Consider the following 21,254-nt stretch of genomic DNA (forward strand, 5'->3'; position numbering starts at 1 on the left):
CTTCACAGATGAAGAACATTGTTTTATTTTTCTGTTTTTTTTTTGTTGTTTTTTAAGTTATTTCCCTATCCACATTTGTTTGCAGAGCACTCGCCATGCTCTTAACTATGTTTTGCTGCCATTTGCAGCACTCTAGCCCTTTCCATTGGTGTTTTAGAGCCATTTTAGTGCCTGAAAGTTCGGGTCCCCATTGACTTCAATGGTGTTCGGTGTCCGGGTAAAGTTCGGAAAAAGTCCGGGACACGGACCCGGACTTTTTTTTCAAGTTCGGCCGAACCCGCCGAACACGGACATCCAGGTGTGCGCTCAACTCTAGTCAGGTGATTGACGTGGCCATTGCATAACATTCCATTTCTTTCACTTAAAAAAACTCTTTGGTTGCTTTCGCAGTATGCTTCAGGTCATTGTCCATCTGCACTGTGAAGTACCTTCCAATGAGTTCTGAAGCATTTGGCTGAATATGAGCAGATACTATTGCCCAAAACACTTCAGAATTCATCCTGCTGCCTTTGTCAGCAGTCACATCATCAATAAATACAAGAGAACCAGTTCCATTGGCAGCCATACAGGCCCACGCCATGACACTACCACCACCATGCTTCACTGATGAGGTGGTAGGCTTTGGGTCATGAGCAGTTCCTTTCCTTCTCCATAATCTTCTCTTCCCATCACTCTGGTACAAGTTGATCTTGGCCTCATCTGTGTATAGGATGTTGTTCCAGAACTGTGAAGGCTTTTTAGATGTTGTTTGGCAAACTCTAATCTGGCCTTCCTGTTTTTGAGGCTCACCAATGGTTACATAGTTACATAGTTACATAGTTACATAGTTAGTGAGGCTGAAAAAAGACACAAGTCCATCCAGTTCAACCTATGATGTGTGTGTGTGTTTGCTTTTAACCGTACATTGTATACCCCTGTATGTTGTGGTCTTTAAGGTGTCCATCCAATAGTTTTTTGAAACTATCAATGCTCCCCGCTGATACGACTGCTTGTGGAAGAGAATTCCACATCCTTACCGCTCTTACAGTGAAGAACCCCTTGCGCACTTTAAGGTTAAACCGCCTTTACTCAAGTTTTAGTGAGTGGCCACGTGTCTTATTGTATCTCCTTTCTCTGAATAGTTTGTTCCTTATGCTAGGGTCGCCAGTACAGTATTTGTACATTGATATCATATCCCCCCTCAATCGTCTCTTCTCCAGAGAGAATAGGTTCAGTGCTTGTAGTCTTTCCTCATAGCTGATGTCCTCCATTCCCCTAATTATTTTTGTTGCCCTTCTCTGGACTTTCTCCAGTTCCAGCACATCCTTCCTGAGGACCGGTGCCCAGAACTGGACAGCATACTCCAGATGTGGCCGGACCAGAGTCTTGTAGAGTGGAAGAATAATCTCTTTATTTCTGGAGTGAATCCCCTTTTTTATACAACCCAGTATTCTGTTGGCTTTGCTTGCGGCGGCTTGGCATTGCATGCCACTGCCAAGCCTGTTGTCTACCAGTACCCCCAGGTCCCTTTCCATCCTAGACTCACCCAGAGGTTCCCCCCCTAGTGAGTAGCTTGCTTTCTGGTTTCTGGCCCCCAAGTGCATTACTTTACATTTTTCTACATTAAATCTCATCTGCCATGTAGTTGCCCACCCCGTTATTTTGTTCAGGTCTGCTTGCAAGATTTCCACATCCTGCATAGAAGATATTGGCATGCCTAATTTAGTATCATCTGCAAATACTGAGATTGTACTAGATATCCCCTCCTCTAGATCATTTATGAATAAATTAAACAGGATTGGTCCCAGGACAGAACCCTGGGGGACCCCACTTTCCACACCCACCCAATCCGAGTACTCCCCATTAATCACCACCCTCTGTACTCTCCCCTGGAGCCAGTTCTCTATCCAGGTACTCACCTTATGGTCCATACCTATCTTCCTTAGTTTGTACAGTAAGCGTTTGTGGGGAACGGTGTCAAAGGCCTTTGCAAAGTCCAGATACACCACATCCACAGGCTTACCTTTATCTAAGTGGCAGCTCACTTCATCGTAGAAGGTTAATAGATTGGTTTGGCATGAACGATTTTTTATGAATCCATGCTGATTACTACTTATAATACCGTTTTCATTACTAAAGTCTTGTATGTGGTCCCTTATCATCCCCTCCAAAATTTTGCAGACTACTGATGTTAGGCTGACCGGCCTATAGTTACCTGGGATATATCTCGGCCCCTTTTTAAATATTGGTACCACGTTGGCTTTTTTTCCAATCAGCTGGCACCATACCCGTCTGTAAACTATCCTTAAAGATCAAGAATAATGGTCTGGCAATCACCTGGCTGAGCTCATTAAGAACCCTTGGGTGCAAGCCATCCAGTCCTGGGGATTTATTTATGTTAAGTTTCTCTAGTTTAGCTCTAAGTCTATCCTCTGTTAGCCATGGCGGCACTTCCTGAGGTGTATTATTTAGTTCGGCCTTACAAGCGGGGTTCGTGTAGCCCCCCGATTCCTTTGTGAAGACTGAAGAAAAGAAATTATTTAACATTTTCGCCTTTTCTCTGTCCTCTGTGGCCATTTTTCCTTTATCATCTTTTATGGGGCCAATGTGCTCTGGCCTCGCTTTCCTACTGTTTATATACTTAAAGAACTTCTTGGGGTACTTTTTACTCTCCTCCGCTATATGTCTCTCATGTTCTATTTTAGCCGCCCTGATTTCGTCTTTACATTTCTTATTACACTCTTTGTAGTGCTTAAATGCTGCCAATGACCCCTCAGTCTTGTATTTTTTGAAGGCCTTTTCTTTAGCTCTAATATACATTTTTATGTTGGAGTTTAGCCACCCAGGGTTTAGTTTTGCTCTTTTAAATTTATTTCCCTGTGGAATGCACTGGCCCACCCCCTTGTTAAGTATGCTCTTGAAGCACTCCCATTTTTCCTCCGTGTTCTTTGTTCCCAGGGTTCTATCCCATTTGATATTTTCTAGCAGCGAGCGCAGTTTAGGGAAATTGGCTCTTTTGAAATTCAGTGTCCTTATATTACCCTTGTGTTTCCTATTACTGTAATTAATACTGAAACCAATTGACCTATGGTCACTGTTCCCTAAGTTGTCCCGTATTTCTACATCCGTGAGCAGGTGTGTATTGTTGGTAATCAGTAGGTCAAGTACCGCATTGTTTCTTGTCGGTGCATTCACCATCTGACCCATGAAATTGTCCTGCAAAACATTTAGGAACTGCCGAGCCTTGGCTGAATGCGCGGTTCCTTCTGCCCAGTCTATATCAGGATAATTAAAGTCCCCCATTATAATGACATTTCCCATCCTTGCTGCCAATCCTATCTGTAACATGAGGTCTGCCTCACCCTCCTCCCTCTGGTTGGGGGGCCTATAGCATACTTCCAATATTACCTTCCCCACCGTGCCTTTCCTTTGAAGCTCTACCCATAGGGATTCTGCCTCGTCCATAGCTCCATTATTAATATCATCCCTCATATTTACCTGTATACTGTTCTTAATATACAAACATACCCCTCCCCCTTTTTTACCCTCTCTATCTCTGCGATAAAGGGAATACCCCTGAATGGTCGCCATCCAGTCATGAGAGCTGTCAAACCAAGTCTCAGTTATCCCCACAAAATCTAAGTCCTCCTCAAACATCAGCAGCTCTAGCTCTCCCATCTTGTTGGCCAGGTTTAGATCTTGTGGTGAACCCTCTGTATTCACTCTGGTGAAGTCTTCTCTTGATTGTTGACACACATACACCTACCTCCAGAGAGTGTTCTTGATCTGGCCAACTGTTGTGAAGGGTGTTTACTTCACCAGGGAAAGAATTCTTCGGTCATTCACCACAGTTGTTTTCTGTGGTCTTCCGGGTCTTTTGGTGTTGCTGAGCTCTTTCTTCCGGTGCGTTCTTTCTTTTTAAGGATGTTCCAAACAGTTGATTTGGCCACACCTAATGTTTTTGCTATCTTTCTGATGGGTTTGTTTGTTTTTTGAGCCTAATGATGGCTTGCTTCATTGATAGTGACAGCTCTTTGGATCTCATATTGAGAGTTGAAAGCAACAGATTCCAAATGCAAATAGCACACTTGAAATGAACTCTGGACCTTTTATCTGCTCCTTGTAAATGGGATAATGAAGGAATAACACACACCTGGCCATGGGACAGCTGAGCAGCCAGTTGTCCCATTACTTTTGGTCCCTTAAAAAGTGGGAGGCACATATACAAACTGTTATAATTCCTACACCTTTCACCTGTTTTGGATGTAAATACCCTCAAATTAAAGCCGAAAGTCTGAAGTTAAAGCACATCTTGTTTGTTTAATTTCAAATCAATTGTGGTGGTGTATAGAGCCAAAAAGATTAGAATTGTGTTGATGTCCCAATGTTTAGGGACCTAACCTGTATCTATGTTTACACTGTAAAGGCTGTGATTGGACACAGCCATCAAAGGATCGTACCACTGCGTGGCCTCTCGTTCTGAGCAATGTACCGGTACATCGGTTGATGTAGACACCATGTATATCCTTTTTTTGGCATTGGCAGGTGGCATGGATATTTAAATTTCCACATTTTGTGATGTTACAACCAAAAACATTAATTTATCTCATTGGAATTTTATGTGATAGACCAACACAAAGTGCCCCATAATTGTGAAGTAGAAGGAAAATGATCAATGGATTACAAATAAATATCTGAAAGGTGTGGCATACATTTGTATTCAGCCCCCTTTACTCTGATACCCCTAACTAAAAACTGTGTGGGGGGGGGGGTGGATTTAACAGAGGCACAGAGAGATCGAGTGATTTAGCTTAGCTGAATCACACAATCTTTCCCTGCCTCTCTGACAGAAGAGCTGCCTGTTTTGTTTACATAGGCAGGTGGCTCTCCTGTCATTCTAGCCAAAGATCGCGGTCTGGCTTCCGCTGTGTATAATCAACCGAAACCGCATGCACATAATCACGTAGATCTATGCGCACCCGAGCTGCCCTAACTAGTGGAACTTGCATTCAGAAGTCACCTATTTAGTAAATAGAGTCTACCAGTGTGTAATTTTAATCTCCGTAGAAATACAGCTGTTCTGTGCAGGCCCTCAGAGGTTTGATTGAGAACCTTAGTGAACAAACAGCATCATGCAGGCCACGAAACACAACAAGCAGATAAGGGATAAAGTTGTGGAGAAGTTTAAAGCTGTATTAGGTTATTTAAAAAATATCCCTAGCTTTGAACATCTCACGGAGCACTGTTTAATCCATCATCCGAAAATGGAAAGAGTATGTCACAACTGCAAACCTACCAAGACATGGCTGCCCAAATAAACTGACAGGCTGGGCAAGGAGAACATTAATCAAAGAAGCAGCCAAGAGGCCCATGGTAACTACCGAGCTACAGAGATCCACATCTCAGGTGGGAGAATCTGTCCTCAAGACAACTATTAGTCGTGCACTTCACAAATCTGGCCTCTGTGAAAGAGTGCAAAGAAGAAAGTCATTGTTAAAAGAAAGCCATAAGAAGTCCCGTTTTCATTTTGCGAGAAGCCATGTGGGGGACACAGCAAACATGTGAAAGAAGGTGTTGTGGTCAGATGAGACCAAAATTTAACTTTTTGGCCTAAAAGCAAATTGCTACGTGTGGCGGAAATCTAACACTGCACATCACCCTGAACACACCATCCTAACCATGAAACATGGTGGTGGCAGCATCATGTTGTGGAGATGCTTTTCTTCAGCAGGGGCAGGGAAGCTGAGATGATGGGAAGATGGATGGAGCGAAATACAGGTCAATCTTTGAAGAAAACTTGTTAGAGTGTGCAAAACACTTGAGACTGGGGCAGAGGTTCACCTTCCAGCAGGACAACGACCCTAAACATACAGCCAGAGCTACAATGGAATGGTTTAGATTGAAGCATATTCATGTGTTAAAATGGCCCAGTCAAAGTCCAGACCTAAATCCAATTGAGAATCTGTGGCAAGACTTGAATATTGCTGTTCACAGATGCTCTCCGTCCAATTTGACAGAGCTTGAGCTATTTTGCAAAGAAGAATGGGCAAAAATGTTACTCTCTAGATGTGCAAAGCTGGTAGAGACATACCCAAAAAGACTTGAAGCTGTAATTGCAGCAAGGGGGGCGGAATACAAATGCACGCCACACTTTTCAGATATTTATTTGTAAAAAAGTTTGAAAACAATCTATAATTTTTCTTCCCCTTCACAATTATGTGCCGCTTTGTGTAGGTCTATTACATAAAATCCCAATAAAATACATTTACGTTTTTGGTTGTAACATGACATAATGTGGAACATTTCAATGGGTATGAATACTTCTTCAAGGCACTGTATATCTTTCCACTATTTTGCAAGCTAAAAAAGTGATTGAAGCTGTACATTTTTACTGAACAATAGAAATGTGTTTGTGTTTAGTACAATGTACAAATAGTAACCATGCAATATTCATACGCAATACTCAATAGTTAAACTTAAACATTACAGCATACCTGTGTGGAAAAATGGCTTCTCCCTAAGTTGTTCCTAGAGCGTGCGAAGTATCATTACTGCTGTAGGAGCATGAGGTTAATTTAAGGGCAGGAACTGATGTGAATGGCTCTATGTACTGTGTAAACCCTGCAGAAGATGTCAACTCTTTCTATCAATTAATAAAATATGTAATTATCTCTTGTAGTCTAACAAAATAGAATGTAACGGTGATGGCTAGTTTCCTCCTTCATGCTAAATATGTTAAAATTCTATTTACTAAATACAATTAAATATTAGAATGGACATTTTCACCCTTTCATTTAAAACAGGATTATTGGGGTTCAGTACATTAGCCAGCATCATTTGAGTTTTGTGTGTTTTCTAGTACTGCTGGCATTCAGACATTTTTCGCTGCTTTTCATTTTTTGAAAAATGATGTGCATAAGGACATTCAGCAGTACTTTAAGGGGTTACAGAAATCACATACCATCTCCTGATAGAACAGATGCTTGTGGGCACTCTGCACATGCTCAGTTTGGTGTGTATTGCTGGAGTTTTTTTTTTCTTGGGAGAGTGCATGTGATCAACACAGGGTGAATCAGCACTGTGCAGACAGATGGTCAGAGGTCATGTAGCCTCATCAGACAATGAGGGGGGGAGGAATGAAAACTACTCCTACAAGTTTTAACCAGTGCTCGGCTGGACACTGATAGAAGCCATATAGCAAAATGATGGTGGTTGCACTATCCTGACTGGCCGTCACATGATGTCCAGCAGGATAGACTGCTCTGTGCGCCCCCGGGGGCACGTAGAGCAGCGATCGTAGTGCGGTGTGTCACTCTGACTCACCGTATCTCAGGTCCCGGTACAGAGCCCATGACGTAGGCTCTTTACCATGTGACCAGCTGTGTCCAATCACAGCTGGTCACATTAGTAAATAGGAAGTGCCATTGATCGGCTTTCCTCAGCTCGCGCCTGACATGCGTGAGTAGAGGAGAGCCGATCGGCGTCTCTCCTGATGGGGCATTGATTACCAGTGCAGACCCTTAGGGGATGCCACTAGAGCCACCACGGATTGCCCAACCATGGCCACCAGGGATTACCCACCGTTGGCCACCAGGGATGCCCACCCATGCCACCAGGGATGCCAATCAATGCTCAGGAAGCCTGCCAGTGCCCTCCTCATCAGTGCTACCCATCATTGCTATCTATCAGTGCCGCCCACCAGTGCCCATCATTGCCATCTATCGGTGCCGCCCATCTATGCCCATCAGTGCCGCCTATCAGTGCCCATCAGTGCTGCCTAGCAGTGCCTATCTGTATCGCCTATCAGTGCCCATCAGTGCCACCTATCAGTGCCCACAAATGCCCACCAATGCCCACCAATGCTGCATATCATTGCTACCTATCAGTGCCACATATCAGTGCCGCCTCTCAATACCCATCAGTGCTGCATATTAGTGCCACCCCATCAGTGCCACCCCATCAGTGCCTCCTCATCAGTGCCTGTCATTGCAGCCTCATCAGTGCTCATCGGTGCAGGAAAAAAAAGTATAGCACACAGCTTTAAAAAAAAGTATATAGTAATTTTTTTTTTTTTACAAAATTTTATAACATACACAAAAAAACTTTTTTTTTTCAAACATTTTGGTCTATTTTTATTTGATTAGCAAAAAAAAAAAACCTTGCAGTGATCAAATACCACCACAAAAGAAAGCTCTATTTGTGGGGGAAAAAATTGCATAAATTTGGTTTAGGAACAGGGCTTAAAGTTGAAAATTGGCCTGGGCAGGAAGGGGGTGAAAGTGCCCTGTATTGAAGTGGTTAAAGTCTATGTCTAGCCGAAACTTTTTGTGGGATTTGGGTTTTGGATTTGCATAAGGTAGAAAAGTAGAAAAACTACTTTTATTTTATTTTTTTGTAATTGTCTCCACTGTCCCCAAGATGCAACAGAAAATGAGGCACATCTTCTATAAGGTCAGAGGTATTCACTTCTTAGACAGTTGTCACCTAGGACAAGCATGTTTATTGGAAGATGCCCCCTCTCGTTATTTGGTGTGAACTCTTAACTTCTTAGACAGTTGTCACCTAGAACAAGCGTCTTTATTGAAAGATGCCCCCTCTCGTTATTTGGTGAGAACTTTTAACTTCTTAGACAGTTGTCAGCTAGAACAAGCGTCTTTATTGGAAGATGCCCCTTCTCATTATTTGGTGAGAACTCTTAACTTCTTAGACAGTTGTCACCTAGAACAAGTGTCTTTATTGGAAGATGCCCCCTCTCATTATTTGGTGAGAACTCTTAACTTCTTAGACAGTTGTCACCTAGGACAAGCGTCTTTATTGGAAGATGCCCCCTCTCGTTATTTGGTGAGAACTCTTAACTTCTTAGACAGTTGTCACCTAGAACAAGCGTCTTTATTGAAAGATGCCCCCTCTCATTATTTGGTGAGAACTTTTAACTTCTTAGACAGTTGTCAGCTAGAACAAGCGTCTTTATTGGAAGATCCCCCCTCTCGTTATTTGGTGAGAACTCTTAACTTCTTAGACAGTTGTCACCTAGAACAAGCGTTTTTATTGAAAGATGCCCCCTCTCGTTATTTGGTGAGAACTTTTAACTTCTTAGACAGTTGTCAGCTAGAACAAGTATCTTTATTGGAAGATGCCCCCTCTCGTTATTTGGTGAGAACTCTTAACTTCTTAGACAGTTGTCACCTAGGACAAGCATGTTTATTGGAAGATGCCCCCTCTCGTTATTTGGTAAGAACTCTTAACTTCTTAGACAGTTGTCACCTAGGACAAGCATGTTTATTGGAAGATGCCCCCTCTCGTTATTTGGTAAGAACTCTTAACTTTATAGACAGTTGTCACCTAGAACAAGCGTCTTTATTTAAAGATCCCCCGTCTCGTTATTTGGTGAGAACTTTTAACTTCTTAGACAGTTGTCAGCTAGAACAAGCGTCTTTATTGGAAGACGCCCCCTCTCATTATTTGGTGAGAACTCCTAACTTTATAGACAGTTGTCACCTAGAACAAGCGTCTTTATTGAAAGATGCCCCCTCTCGTTATTTGGTGAGAGCTTTTAACTTCTTAGACAGTTGTCAGCTAGAACAAGCGTCTTTATTGGAAGACGCCCCCTCTCATTATTTGGTGAGAACTCCTAATTACTTAGACAGTTGTCTCCTAGAACAAGCGTCTTTATTGAAAGATGCCCCCTCTCATTATTTGGTGAGAACTTTTAACTTCTTTTTGTCAGCTAGAACAAGCGCCTTTATTGGAAGATGCCCACTCTCGTTATTTGGTGAGAACTCTTAACTTCTTAGACAGTTGTCACCTAGAACAAGCGTCTTTATTGGAAGATGCCTCCTCTCGTTATTTGGTGAGAACTCTTAAATTCTTAGACAGTTGTCACCTAGAACAAGCGTCTTTATTGGAAGATGCCCCCTCTAGTTATTTGGTGAGAACTCTTAACTTCTTGGACAGTTGTCACATAGGACAAGCGTCTTTATTGGAAGATGCCCCCTCTCATTATTTGGTGAGAACTTTTATCTTCTTAGACAGTTGTCAGCTAGAACAAGCATCTTTATTGGAAGATGCCCCCTCTCGTTATTTGGTGAGAACTCTTAACTTCTTAGACAGTTGTCACCTAGAACAAGCGTCTTTATTGAAAGATGCCCCCTCTTGTTATTTGGTGAGAACTTTTAAGTTCTTAGACAGTTGTCACCTAGAACAAGCGTCTTTATTGGAAGATGCCCCCTCTCATTTTTTGGTGAGAACTTTTAACTTCTTAGACAGTTGTCAGCTAGAACAAGCGTCTTTATTGGAAGATGCCCCCTCTTGTTATTTGGTGAGAACTCTTAATTTTTTTGAGTTTTCCCCCATTTTTCATGTTATGAACCTCTACAGTGAGGAAACCAATTCTCCCATCACACCTCAACACACAATGAACCTGCACTCATTTTGACAATGTAGTGCATTACAATGCGTAGTTCTATTAGATGTGAGTATTCACATCTGTGATTCGAAGTGTGCTGTAGTGCAGGTGCGTTTGGATCAATGGTATATGTACTATCATTTAAATAGCCATGCACTGCAAACCTCATATGCTGTGTGTTACCGCTCACTGTGGTAACATGCATTAAATGAGTGGTATAGCATGCATTGCAGCAACACAAATGTGCCCTAGTACTAATATGTTCAACATTTACAGCTTATTTTACCAGGAGGATATTGAGGACATGTCATTCAGATGATCCTTGCCTCTAAACTAAACAAAGGTGAGAGTTATCCAAATTACATTTCAGGGTCCCAGTTGCAAAAGTAAACAAAGGGGCAGGGTCTTCCGGTGACATTACTGACCTAATACAGACATGACCATATTTGGTCAACAACAGCACTGGGTGACCCAGACCCTTTGATTACCTTAGCCGCGAGACCTGGAGATGTCATTCAGATCCTGCCCTTTGTTTCGTTTAATGGGGGGGGGGGGGGGGGGAGTCATATGAATGGCAGTAACAGGATCAAGCATGTCTGGGCATTTGGCAGGTTTTTTTCTTTTGGCAGGTCAGCAGTCATTGTTCATTGCGATTGACGTGGATGGATGTACTGTACATCGTGGAACTTTTTTTTTTTTAATATAGAACTTGTCAAACAATTGGGTGTGTTTATTTCTGTGATACATTTTTTTTAACTCATTCATATGCGGGTGGGGGGAGGGTAGTATCTGGGGGCCTCATTATTTTTAAAATGGGCATACAGATTCTAAAAAGCCCTCCACCTGCAGGAAGAGGCCTTTGTTCTCATCACTATGGGGAAAGGGTGCTTTGCCAGGGAGTCACCCCTGACAGGGTACCCCACCCATGTTGAGGGCATGTTGACTGGTATGATTTGGGGAGAGGGAGGGCCAAAAGCTTGTCCCTTCACTTTTCTGGGCCACTTGGGCTTCTTACTCAGGTAAGGGTCTGGTGCAGATTTTTCGGCGTGGTTTCTTTTTTTTCGTAAGGTTCCTCCTATAAAATCAATACCAGGCTCAAAGTGTCTGGTATGGAATTTGGGGATTGATTCCATGCTGTTTTTTATTGGGTTCCTCTTAAAATCGATACCAGACCTGAAGGGCCTGGAAAATTTTTTGGGAGAAACCTTGTGCTGTTTTTTTTTGGTTTTCTTTAAGCTATTCCTGCTGTTTGATCACATTCATCCATCAGTCGGGAATCTTCAGCTGGCTGCTAAAAGTGCTGGTTGGGGTAGGTCATTGGTAGCAGGTGCTGGCTCACTAACAACCAGAAGGAAGCTGTCACATTTGGCAGCAGTAATAATACCACTGCCATGTTTAGCTTCAATCTGCAGCTCGAGGTTCTTTCGGCTGAACACCCATTCATTTGGCCTTTCCTTCATGATTTTCTATAGACTGCACACAGTGCAGACATTTTCCTCTTATTGTTTCCCCCGATGGTTGAATGTTAGCCTGTTAAATCTCATGGTCAAATGTTCTTAAGCTATTTTTCTCTTTGGATCGAATATCATGGATTGTTACATTCTCCCAGCAAAAAACAACACTTTAACTATTACACACATATTACAAACATTACGGGAATTATTCATTAGACTTTCACGAATGTTGAAACATTTGCAAAGTGATTTTTTTTTTTTTACAAATCAGCTTCCTAGAGATTGCGTTTGCTATGTGCTCAAAAATTTGCGTGTTTGTGTAAAGTCGTAATGCAGACTATAGAGATTTATTCTTGCTCTTTTTCTTTTTATTCAAATAAATCCAACCTATTATGACCCTTGAATAAATCAAAAGCCCATCTCTGAGCATGCTTAACCCCCCTCCAAATGTTCCCTCACACTCTTTCACAGGGTTTTTTTTTTTTTTTTTATATATATCTTTTTTTTTTTTTACATCCTTTCACAAATGTGAGTTTGCTGTCTGTGCCCCTCAACAGTATTCCTTTTGGATCTGTGCCTGCACCTTTTGGTCACTCAAGCAGCAATGTGGACCCCCCAAGGACTTTCAGGAATATAGAAGACTCAGGACAAATAGGTTGAACTGGATGGGCTGGTGTATTTTTTCAACCTCACTAACTATGTAATTATGTATGACCAGGCTGGTTATGTGACCTGTGCAGCTATGTTAGAGGTGCCACCTTTCATTTACCAGAAAAACTAAAGAATCTGAATTGTTGCTATAAGAGCTGGTTCACACTGGGGCGACTTTTCAGGCGACATTACGCAGGTCGCCCCGGCAAGTCGGGTCGTGCCTGTGTGAACCGGCACTTAACAGCAGCTTTATTTATTTATTTATTTATTTTTTTTAGCCTTCTCTCTTAAAAAAAAAAAACATTTTTATATAGCCAATATGTACTACATTAAAAAAAATAAAATAATAACATTTAAAGTATTACATATTTAACTAATATGTTAATCTGTATGTTCTGTTATATTGTTTATTGGTTGAGCCAGATGGACTTGTGTCTTTTTTCAACCTGACTAGCTATGTTATAATCTTTTTTTTAACAATAGCATCATTTTAAAACTAGTCCTACTGCTTTCAATCTAATAACAACTTAATATGTTTTATTTGTTTATTTTTTTTAATGATGTCTTAAATAATTTGTATTATACATTGAGCATAATTCTTAAAAAAACACAAACCCAAAACGCATCAAAGAAAACATTTAATATCATTTAAAAAATGTAAAAAAATAAATTATTATTATGGATACTAATTTATGAATTATTTCTATTAATATGCATTATGCATGAATTGTTGCTGTTTTAGAAATAAAATGTTTACTCATTTGCTTAAATAAAATATAGAGTAGAGTCGATCTTCTTGCCTTATGCATGCTGCATTGGCATTGCTCTTTTAAGAGTAAAAAAAAAAAAGAAAGAAAGAAAAATACACACACGCGCGCGCGCACACACACACACACACACACACACACACACACACAATGTCATCAGGGTGGGAGGGATGAACCATTCCTGGAACAGCTGAACAAAAAAAAAAAAAAAAAAAAAAAAAAAAAGCTCTGGCTGTTTCAAGATCCCCCATTAGAAAATGTGCGTGATTTGTGGCCAATGCTTCAGGGATGTAAAAAACTGAAGGGGTAGCTATGGAGATAGAGAGAGCATTGCTGGCTGCTTCCTTTGACAGGTGTTGAGTAGGAAAAGTCTGAAACAAGCATGTATGCCAAAGGGAAAGGATCCACTGTCCCCTCTGATAGCCAGGCAAGGGAAAAGTAAGTGCAAATCCATTGTAATGTTCACTGCATATATACCTCGCTGCTTTATTTCCATGCTCCTTGCAAGAAAGATGAATGGGAGCTAACAAATAAAGTGCAGGGGGATGGAGGTGAGGGGGGCTCTAGATGCTCCACATGCTCTGGTAATGCTCTCTCTATCCTGGATACAGGGATTTAGATGTCAGTGCTGTAACTTTTTATTTTTTTTTTTTTTTTATTCCATGCTGGGAGAAGGTTACAACTTACTGCTACTGTCCCACATGTCCCCGTACAGAGGAAACAAAGTAGCATGTGTATGTGTTTATCACCCTGGGAGATGTGTACCTTGCATTATTGTTATCATCATGGGATCCCCAGTACAGGAGGAGGACTGGTGCTTTGTTGATGGAACATCAGTGTTCCAAGTAATCTTTTTTCAGTGCATGAGTTGAATCTGGGCTCCGTTATCATTGTGCATGTGATGGGAACTCTCTATCAGAGGTGTTGCCTGAGAGTGCAGTGCTTTGTTGTACACTTCAGTGCAGGCAACTTTCTTCACCTACAACATTCCCATGTTCCAGCAGATTTAGTTCTAAGCAAAATAGCTGCTTCAGCTGTGCTAGATAATACATGTTTTGCAGTTTTCTAATGATCCAACGTTGAGTTACTTTCTGTTACTTTACTTTGTTTTGTACATATCTCTATCTCATCTGATTTGCCAAGGTATTCATTATTAAAGTTATTATTATTACTATTATGGTTAGCAGCTAAGCTAATCCCATTGTTGCATAACATCTCTCGTGGCATGGGAGTAATGCAGAAAAAGTTTTTAATACACCGTAAATATTAATTAAGCAATCTGGTAGAGGTCTACCTTTTAGTTTTTATATTGTTTTTATATTGTTCATTTTATAAAATCTATTGCTTGTATGCAAAAAAACGTGTCCATTTCTTTGTTAGAGGGAATGCATCTATTTGAATGATAATGAAGTCGAATTGCTGATTTCATTATTTCAAATTTCCCTCCTGATTTTTGTTTCTTTTCATTGGATGATATTTTGTCAAGTTTACCTACCTATTGGAGCTCTGATTTAGGGTAGGCTGTCTTAATGTTTCTAAAATAAACTGCTTTAAACTGCCCAACTCTTCTTGTCTGTTAAAGTTGATGTCTTCCACTTTGCAACAGGATGCTTCTCCCACCCCCAAACTACTTTCTAGCACTTATAGCACAGTGAGGGATGCTCTCAGAGCCAGCTGTAACAATGACCTGCTTCACCATTGTACTTTTCAGTCCTTTAGCTTCTTTATGTCCATGTATAGAACCCAGAACTCTTCAAAAGACATTGATCCATCAGTGCATGCTTAATATGTTTACTTAATCTCCTTGTGTAAGCTTGGCTGTATACTTGGATTTACTACACTCTTGCAGCCCTGGGGTTATTTCAAGAGAGAATTAAATTAAATTATTATTTCATTGTGACAAGCATCATGTCCCTTTTTTAATGCAATTTTAAGTTTTAAAGTTTTTATTAGTTGTAAGTCTGCACCTAGACTGATAACTTTGTGACCTCTGCCTTGCACTATGCTTTACCCACCTACAGCTTGGTCATTATAAAACAGTGGGTGATGAATCAAGATTTATATAAAGTAAAAAGTTTGTCCCAATGCTTCTCTCTTTTTTTTTCTGTCTACGAAAAATGTTGAACTTTGTTGATTTGTCCATACTGTAAAACTAAAAAAAAATGTAATTGCATGGTAGTGTATTAGTCATTATTATACACACGTATATTATCTTGTCGTCTATAGTCAAGTGGATCATATTTATATGAATACACCTATTCTTTTTACCCTGTTGTTGGTTTGCCGGTTATTTGGATAGGTTTCTGCAGTTTTTATCAACTCTCAGTTTAATGTATAGATTGTATTTACAGAACTCCTCCAACTACTGCTTGTAATTACAAGCGTCTTTAGGATTCTAATACAAAACAGATATTGTTTTAAGGTATATTGATCAATAAGGTAATTATGTATGCAGTAAAATAATTATAATTGTATGTGCCATGCTGAGACATAAACTGACCGTACAGAAGTAGAACCATGGTTCATTCAAAGAATAGATCGGTGCTCCCCCAGAGTTCATAGTTCTCACTGCACACTTGCATCATCTTTTCTCTATCATTGATTCAGTGGTGATTTCTTTTATGTTTATGAGCAAAAAAAGATAGTTCCCCCTTCTATGGAAAAGGGGAATGATTTTTACACAAAAACAGAATTTATTTTAACATTCCTGAAAATTTGCAGGCTATGTCCTGGAGTTTTTATCACTTCTTTCCACACCTCCATGCTACCTAGTTATCATAATCAATGATCAGGTTAGTGATTTGGTAGCATATAGTTGGTTATCCAATAATTGTAACTAACAACAATAAGGGGTAACTTAAACTAAGAAAGTTTAACTGCTCTGTCTCTCCGTTACTATACTGTGAGGGAACTTTGCAGTTATCCATTGCTGTATAGTTGTCTTTCCATTCAGAGCTTGTTCACATGAAAAGGCTTCATATTATAGTTCATTTTTATTAAACTGGTTATTTAAGACTCACTTTTGTAAGAATGCAGTGGTCTATTTGAAAAGGGCATTTAAAAATGTGACAGCTGCTGTGTATCCGAGTCCTGTGTTTACATGCTAAGGAGCCCTATTATGTCACTTATGCAATCTCCAGTTGGGATACAGAGAAGCAGGCTTTTTGTCATGGTGGCTTGCAGTGAATGCTATGTCTTTATATAATGTCACTTCCCCCATCTCTGGTCAGGATACTGAGAAGCAGGGTATTAGTCATGGTGGCTAACAGTGAATAATGAGCAGCACATTAGAGAGTACACCTCCTTATATACCAGTCCTAGGCTAGGGACAAATGCAGGTGATGAAATACAGAGCTGTAGCATGTAAACATAGGACTAGGTCACCTATGGGCTGACCAGTTCTAAAGTTCATAAGTTTGTTATGTCACGCATATATTACGTATTGCATTAACCAATGCACCTATTCTTCAAAAGAAAAAGACCTGAGTGCAAAAACGCACAGTAAAACCCCTTATGGACTTTTCAGTTAGACCAATGTATAAACCTTTTTTTTTTCTTCTTTTTTTTAATACATTCAAGTTTTAAAAGCACATAGACAGATAGTACAGAAATATAACTGGTGTACATAAATTAGAAAATGGAACATCTGAGAACCCTTGACGACCCGTAAGTTACCCTCCGGCTAGCTGGCATGAACTCTTGCATGGATACCTGACATGTTTCAGGCTATTGTAGTCCTTCTTCAGAGGTTTGTCAAATGGGTACTATTTTTTCTAGAATGTAAGTATATTATATTAGTAAATATGATCATATATATCACATTTTAACAAAAACTGACAAAAATATATATTGAGTACTATCACTATCCGTACATAAGCTGCAACTTGTAGTTGCAAAATTCAATAAATACTGTATACTGCACATTATAGCTGGATGGAATATAATGGCTTCTGCTGGGTGTACCTGTGCAACAATGGACCCCCTGGATTGTGAACCCACAAGGCAGTCAGATGGAGACAGAGCTACAAACACAAGGACCCCGAAAGGGCAACTGCCCAAACAAGCACCAATCATTTAGGAATGTCTATAACGAGGCGGATCATAAAAGCTCTAATGTGAAAAATAGATATTTCAGAAATACTTAGTATGAAGAAAATAATTGCTAAATATTGCTACTGCAAAAGCAAAGTTTGTAGCTGATGGGGGATGAACGCCAACAAAATAATGAAGCCCCCACAAAGTTAAAAATAGAGTAAGAAAGAGGTATAGTATTTATCCCAAGGTAGTACCTGGCATTTGAAATTACCATTAGTTTGTGAGACCATCAGCTCCATGCAGCATTACCTGACCGCATTCAGTGATGGGTATATACCTTACCAGGTTAGGGAGTCAATTGATAGTCTGGTTGGCAATTAGGATTAGTTGGCTGATGGTGCATGGACGCACTCATCTATTCAATGACGAGTAGCGTCCCTGTGGGGTCCCCCGGTGAGTTAGCGTGTAGCAGAAGCCTGCCCATCTAGCAGGGTGGCGTCACACATCATCACGCTGCCGACGCATATACGGCCGCCCATCTGCGTTCCAAAACGGGGATGTATTCTTTTTTTACAAAGCAGCTCAACAAAACACACAGTAGTATGTTACTGGGTACTGCAATGCAGCCTTAGTACTGTGGGGTGCCATTAAAAATGTAACACCCCAACACACTAACACATGTAATGCACATCACCATGCATTGCAGTAATGCATTGCATAAGTGTGAAGGGGCCCTAAGGCATTTCCACTTCTAAAGGAATGCAAACACTGTAGCTTTTCTCAATAAAACGCTGACTTTTCTCAGATGAAGGCTGCCCCATAGAAATCAGTTTGGAAGAAAAGTATAGTAAAACAAACAGCAATTTCTTCAAAACAGAGAAAGACAGAAATCTGTAGAAATGCTTGTTAAAATGCTTTCCAATGTATATGGTTTTTCTCAACAAAGTTGGGGTTACACTTTAAATCTTTGACTAAATGTCTGTTCCATTCAAACCATGATGATGCATAATTATAGATACTTTCTGCGTACATTATCTAACAAGTGTAGAAACATGTTTTTTTTTTTTTTTACTGATTGGGGCAGTTAATATTTAGTTTATTGCTCTCACTGCATTTACTAAAACCTTTCCATCCTATGGTAATTCAGGTACTCCGAACGAAATGCAAATGTTCAGTTAAAGTGAACCTCTATTCCATTTTACCAATTAAAAGTCCTGCCTAAGAGTAGACAACAAAATTACCTTTCTTCTATGACCCACAATGACTAATGCTGGCCATACACTATACGGAAAATCGTTCAAACTCATTTTCGAAAAACTAACACTCGGCTGTGAGAGCAAACGATAGTGTCATCATGTAATGACCGATAGATCATTCAATGGACATAAATTTATCAGTTTTTTGTTAGTTTTTTCACATATACCTAGTGCAAACAGTTTGGACGAGAAACACATTAACCTTTCAATTTATCGTTCGTTCGGCAGAAAATTTCCAAACTTTTCCTTCACTTTTTCGGCTCAAAAACATCACAACCGATTACGGATTCGTGCCCATTAACTGGGCAAAAAACGAAAGAACTGTCCAAAATGACCGAATTTCGGATGATTTTTTGTATAGTGTATGGCCAGCATTAGACTCACTTGAATACTTTGATACTAGGGCATGACTTTCCCTGACTAAAAGTCTTACTAACTGCTATTTTTCCTTCCAAATAGACTGCATCCATGATCACGATTATTGAACAGGGGGATGGCAGTTAGCAGAGCTTAACTTAAAATTCAGCAAACATCATGCCCTAGTAACATCAGATTGGGGCACAGTGGGGTCTTTCCTGGTTAACAAATGTAATAGCAAAGATCTTGTGAAATAAGATTATAGTGATGCTGATCAGATGAGGACACTGCATAAAAATACTCTTATTAACAGTCTAGAAGACAGGTAGGTAGGTATAGAGTACTTTATTAACAAAACCAGGCATCCATAATAAACTTGCAGGCTTTTGAGTATGTCATAACAGGAACAGGAAGTAACTTGTACAGAGATAGAAAGTATTCTACATGTAACACTGGTAAATAGTGACATCTATGGGCCAATGGTAGACCATATATTCCCCTCTTGTGATTTCATGTTACCCAGAAATGACAGCTGAGTTTTTCCACAAGAGCATTTATTTTCTGTTTTGTCCTGCAGATTTAATGCAGTTTAGAACAATTTTAACCACTTGCCGACCGGCCACCGCAGATATACTGTGGCAGGCTGGCTCGGCTGCCCCTATTAGGCAGCAGGGAAGTCGATCCACGTGGTCGAAGGTCGTGATTGCCACTTGGCACCCACAATCGCTCCCCGTGGAGAGAGAATGACGTTCTGTTGTTTTGAACACAGCAAACCGTTGTTCTTTCTGGAATGAACACAGAGTGCCTCTGCTCCTCCTATTTAGGATCACAGGTCTCTGGGTTGATTCCACAAGCCCATCCCTCTCAGAGTTAGAAAACACCCCCTAGGCATACACTTAAGACTTTGATCACCCCTGAGTTAGCCCCTTCCCTGCCAGTGTCATTATTACAGTAACAGTGCATAACAGTGCGTTTTGCGCAAACCAATCAAAATATGCTTATTGGGATTTTTTTTTTTTTTTTACCAAAAATATGTAGCAGAATACAAATTGGCCTAAAATGATAAAAACATTTGATTTTTACATTTTATTTATTGGGAATGTTACATAGAAGAATGTGAAAAATATTGTTTTTTTTTTTTTTTTTTTTCAGAATTGTCGCAGTTTTTTGGTTTATAGTGCAAAAAATAAAAATCACAGAGGTGATCAAATACCTCCAAAAGAAAGCTCTTTTTGTGGGGGGGGGGACATCAATTTTATTAGGGTACAGCATCGCATGACTGCGCAATTTTCCGTTAAAGTAACGCAGTCCTGTATCGCAAAAAATGGCCTGGTCATTAAGGGGGTAAAACCTTTCGGTCTAGATGTGGTTAAGGAACTTGTCAGGACTCAGGACACAAAAAATATCAAAGTGATATGCAATGCTCAAGTACAAAGTGAAGTAAATTATTATGCAAATTATTACACAAATACAATTAATAAATCTGAAACTATGAAATGACATAAATTATTAAAGTGCATCAATCAATAAGGTGTGCTGATGTATACAAAAATAATTTATTGTGAAAACATAGCAATCCTAAAGCGCTGGTGTTCAATAAATTTCCAACAATGTATAAAGTCCCCACATCCATATCAAGGAATCTTCCTGAGGTACTGTATAATAATGTCCCCCAGTATAAGAAACACCTCCACCTCCACTGCATCACCAGAAGTGTAGTAATTCTCCACCTCTCTGCATTCACCTGACAGCTAACGTACATTAGCCTGTAACCACAGCCTTTATCGCAAGCACATCAGGGGATATGCATGTGAACAAAACACGTTGGGAGGGGCTTTACATGCTGACGTCACGCCGCTGCAGTGGAAAATCAGCAAGTTTGGCAAGTATTCCTTATGTAGCACCCTTCTAGGTAGGTGCTAGGTTGGTAAAAGCTTAGCAGCTTTATCTGCTTATCAGGGGAGCCTGATTGTTAGTTCTGCCTGTTGCATGTGTCCATGTGTGATTCATCTGGGCTGAGGGAGTTTCCCACTGTATCCAATGGGAGAGCATGTTGGACAGTGGAGGAAACCCAGCCAGTGACACACATGCTTTTGTGGCTGTCCCAGTGGGTTGGCACAACAGTGGTGCATTCTTGAATAGGTTATAAAGCCGGGGGCACATGTCACAGGGTGTCTTTGGGAGGGAAGCCAGGTCCCAGGAGGAGGTTGACGGCTGTCTCTCCTCCTGTCAGCAAGGAAGGTGGTCACAGGCGGCTGGCCTAGTGGACCAAGTGTGTGATGCTGAGCCAGCAGGTCCAGGATACTGACGAGTGGAGCTGAAGGCAGAGCAACCTAGGGAAAAACAGTGT

General features: G+C 40.5%; 1 protein-coding gene across 1 annotated transcript in view; it reads left to right on the forward strand.

Moving 5' to 3' along the window:
* The first annotated feature begins 13,529 nt into the window (after window positions 1-13,529).
* The window catches only part of SSBP4 (single stranded DNA binding protein 4), a 682,195-nt gene continuing 674,470 nt past the window's right edge, over window positions 13,530-21,254 (forward strand). Inside the window, exon 1 of the mRNA XM_082263962.1 lies at window positions 13,530-13,694. Coding sequence (XP_082120088.1) covers window positions 13,639-13,694 — 56 coding nt within the window. The 5' untranslated portion in view covers window positions 13,530-13,638. The remainder of the gene's footprint in view (window positions 13,695-21,254) is intronic.

This window comes from Pelophylax lessonae (assembly GCF_965119305.1).
Source record: "Pelophylax lessonae genome assembly, chromosome: 1".
Classification (NCBI taxonomy): domain Eukaryota; kingdom Metazoa; phylum Chordata; class Amphibia; order Anura; family Ranidae; genus Pelophylax; species Pelophylax lessonae.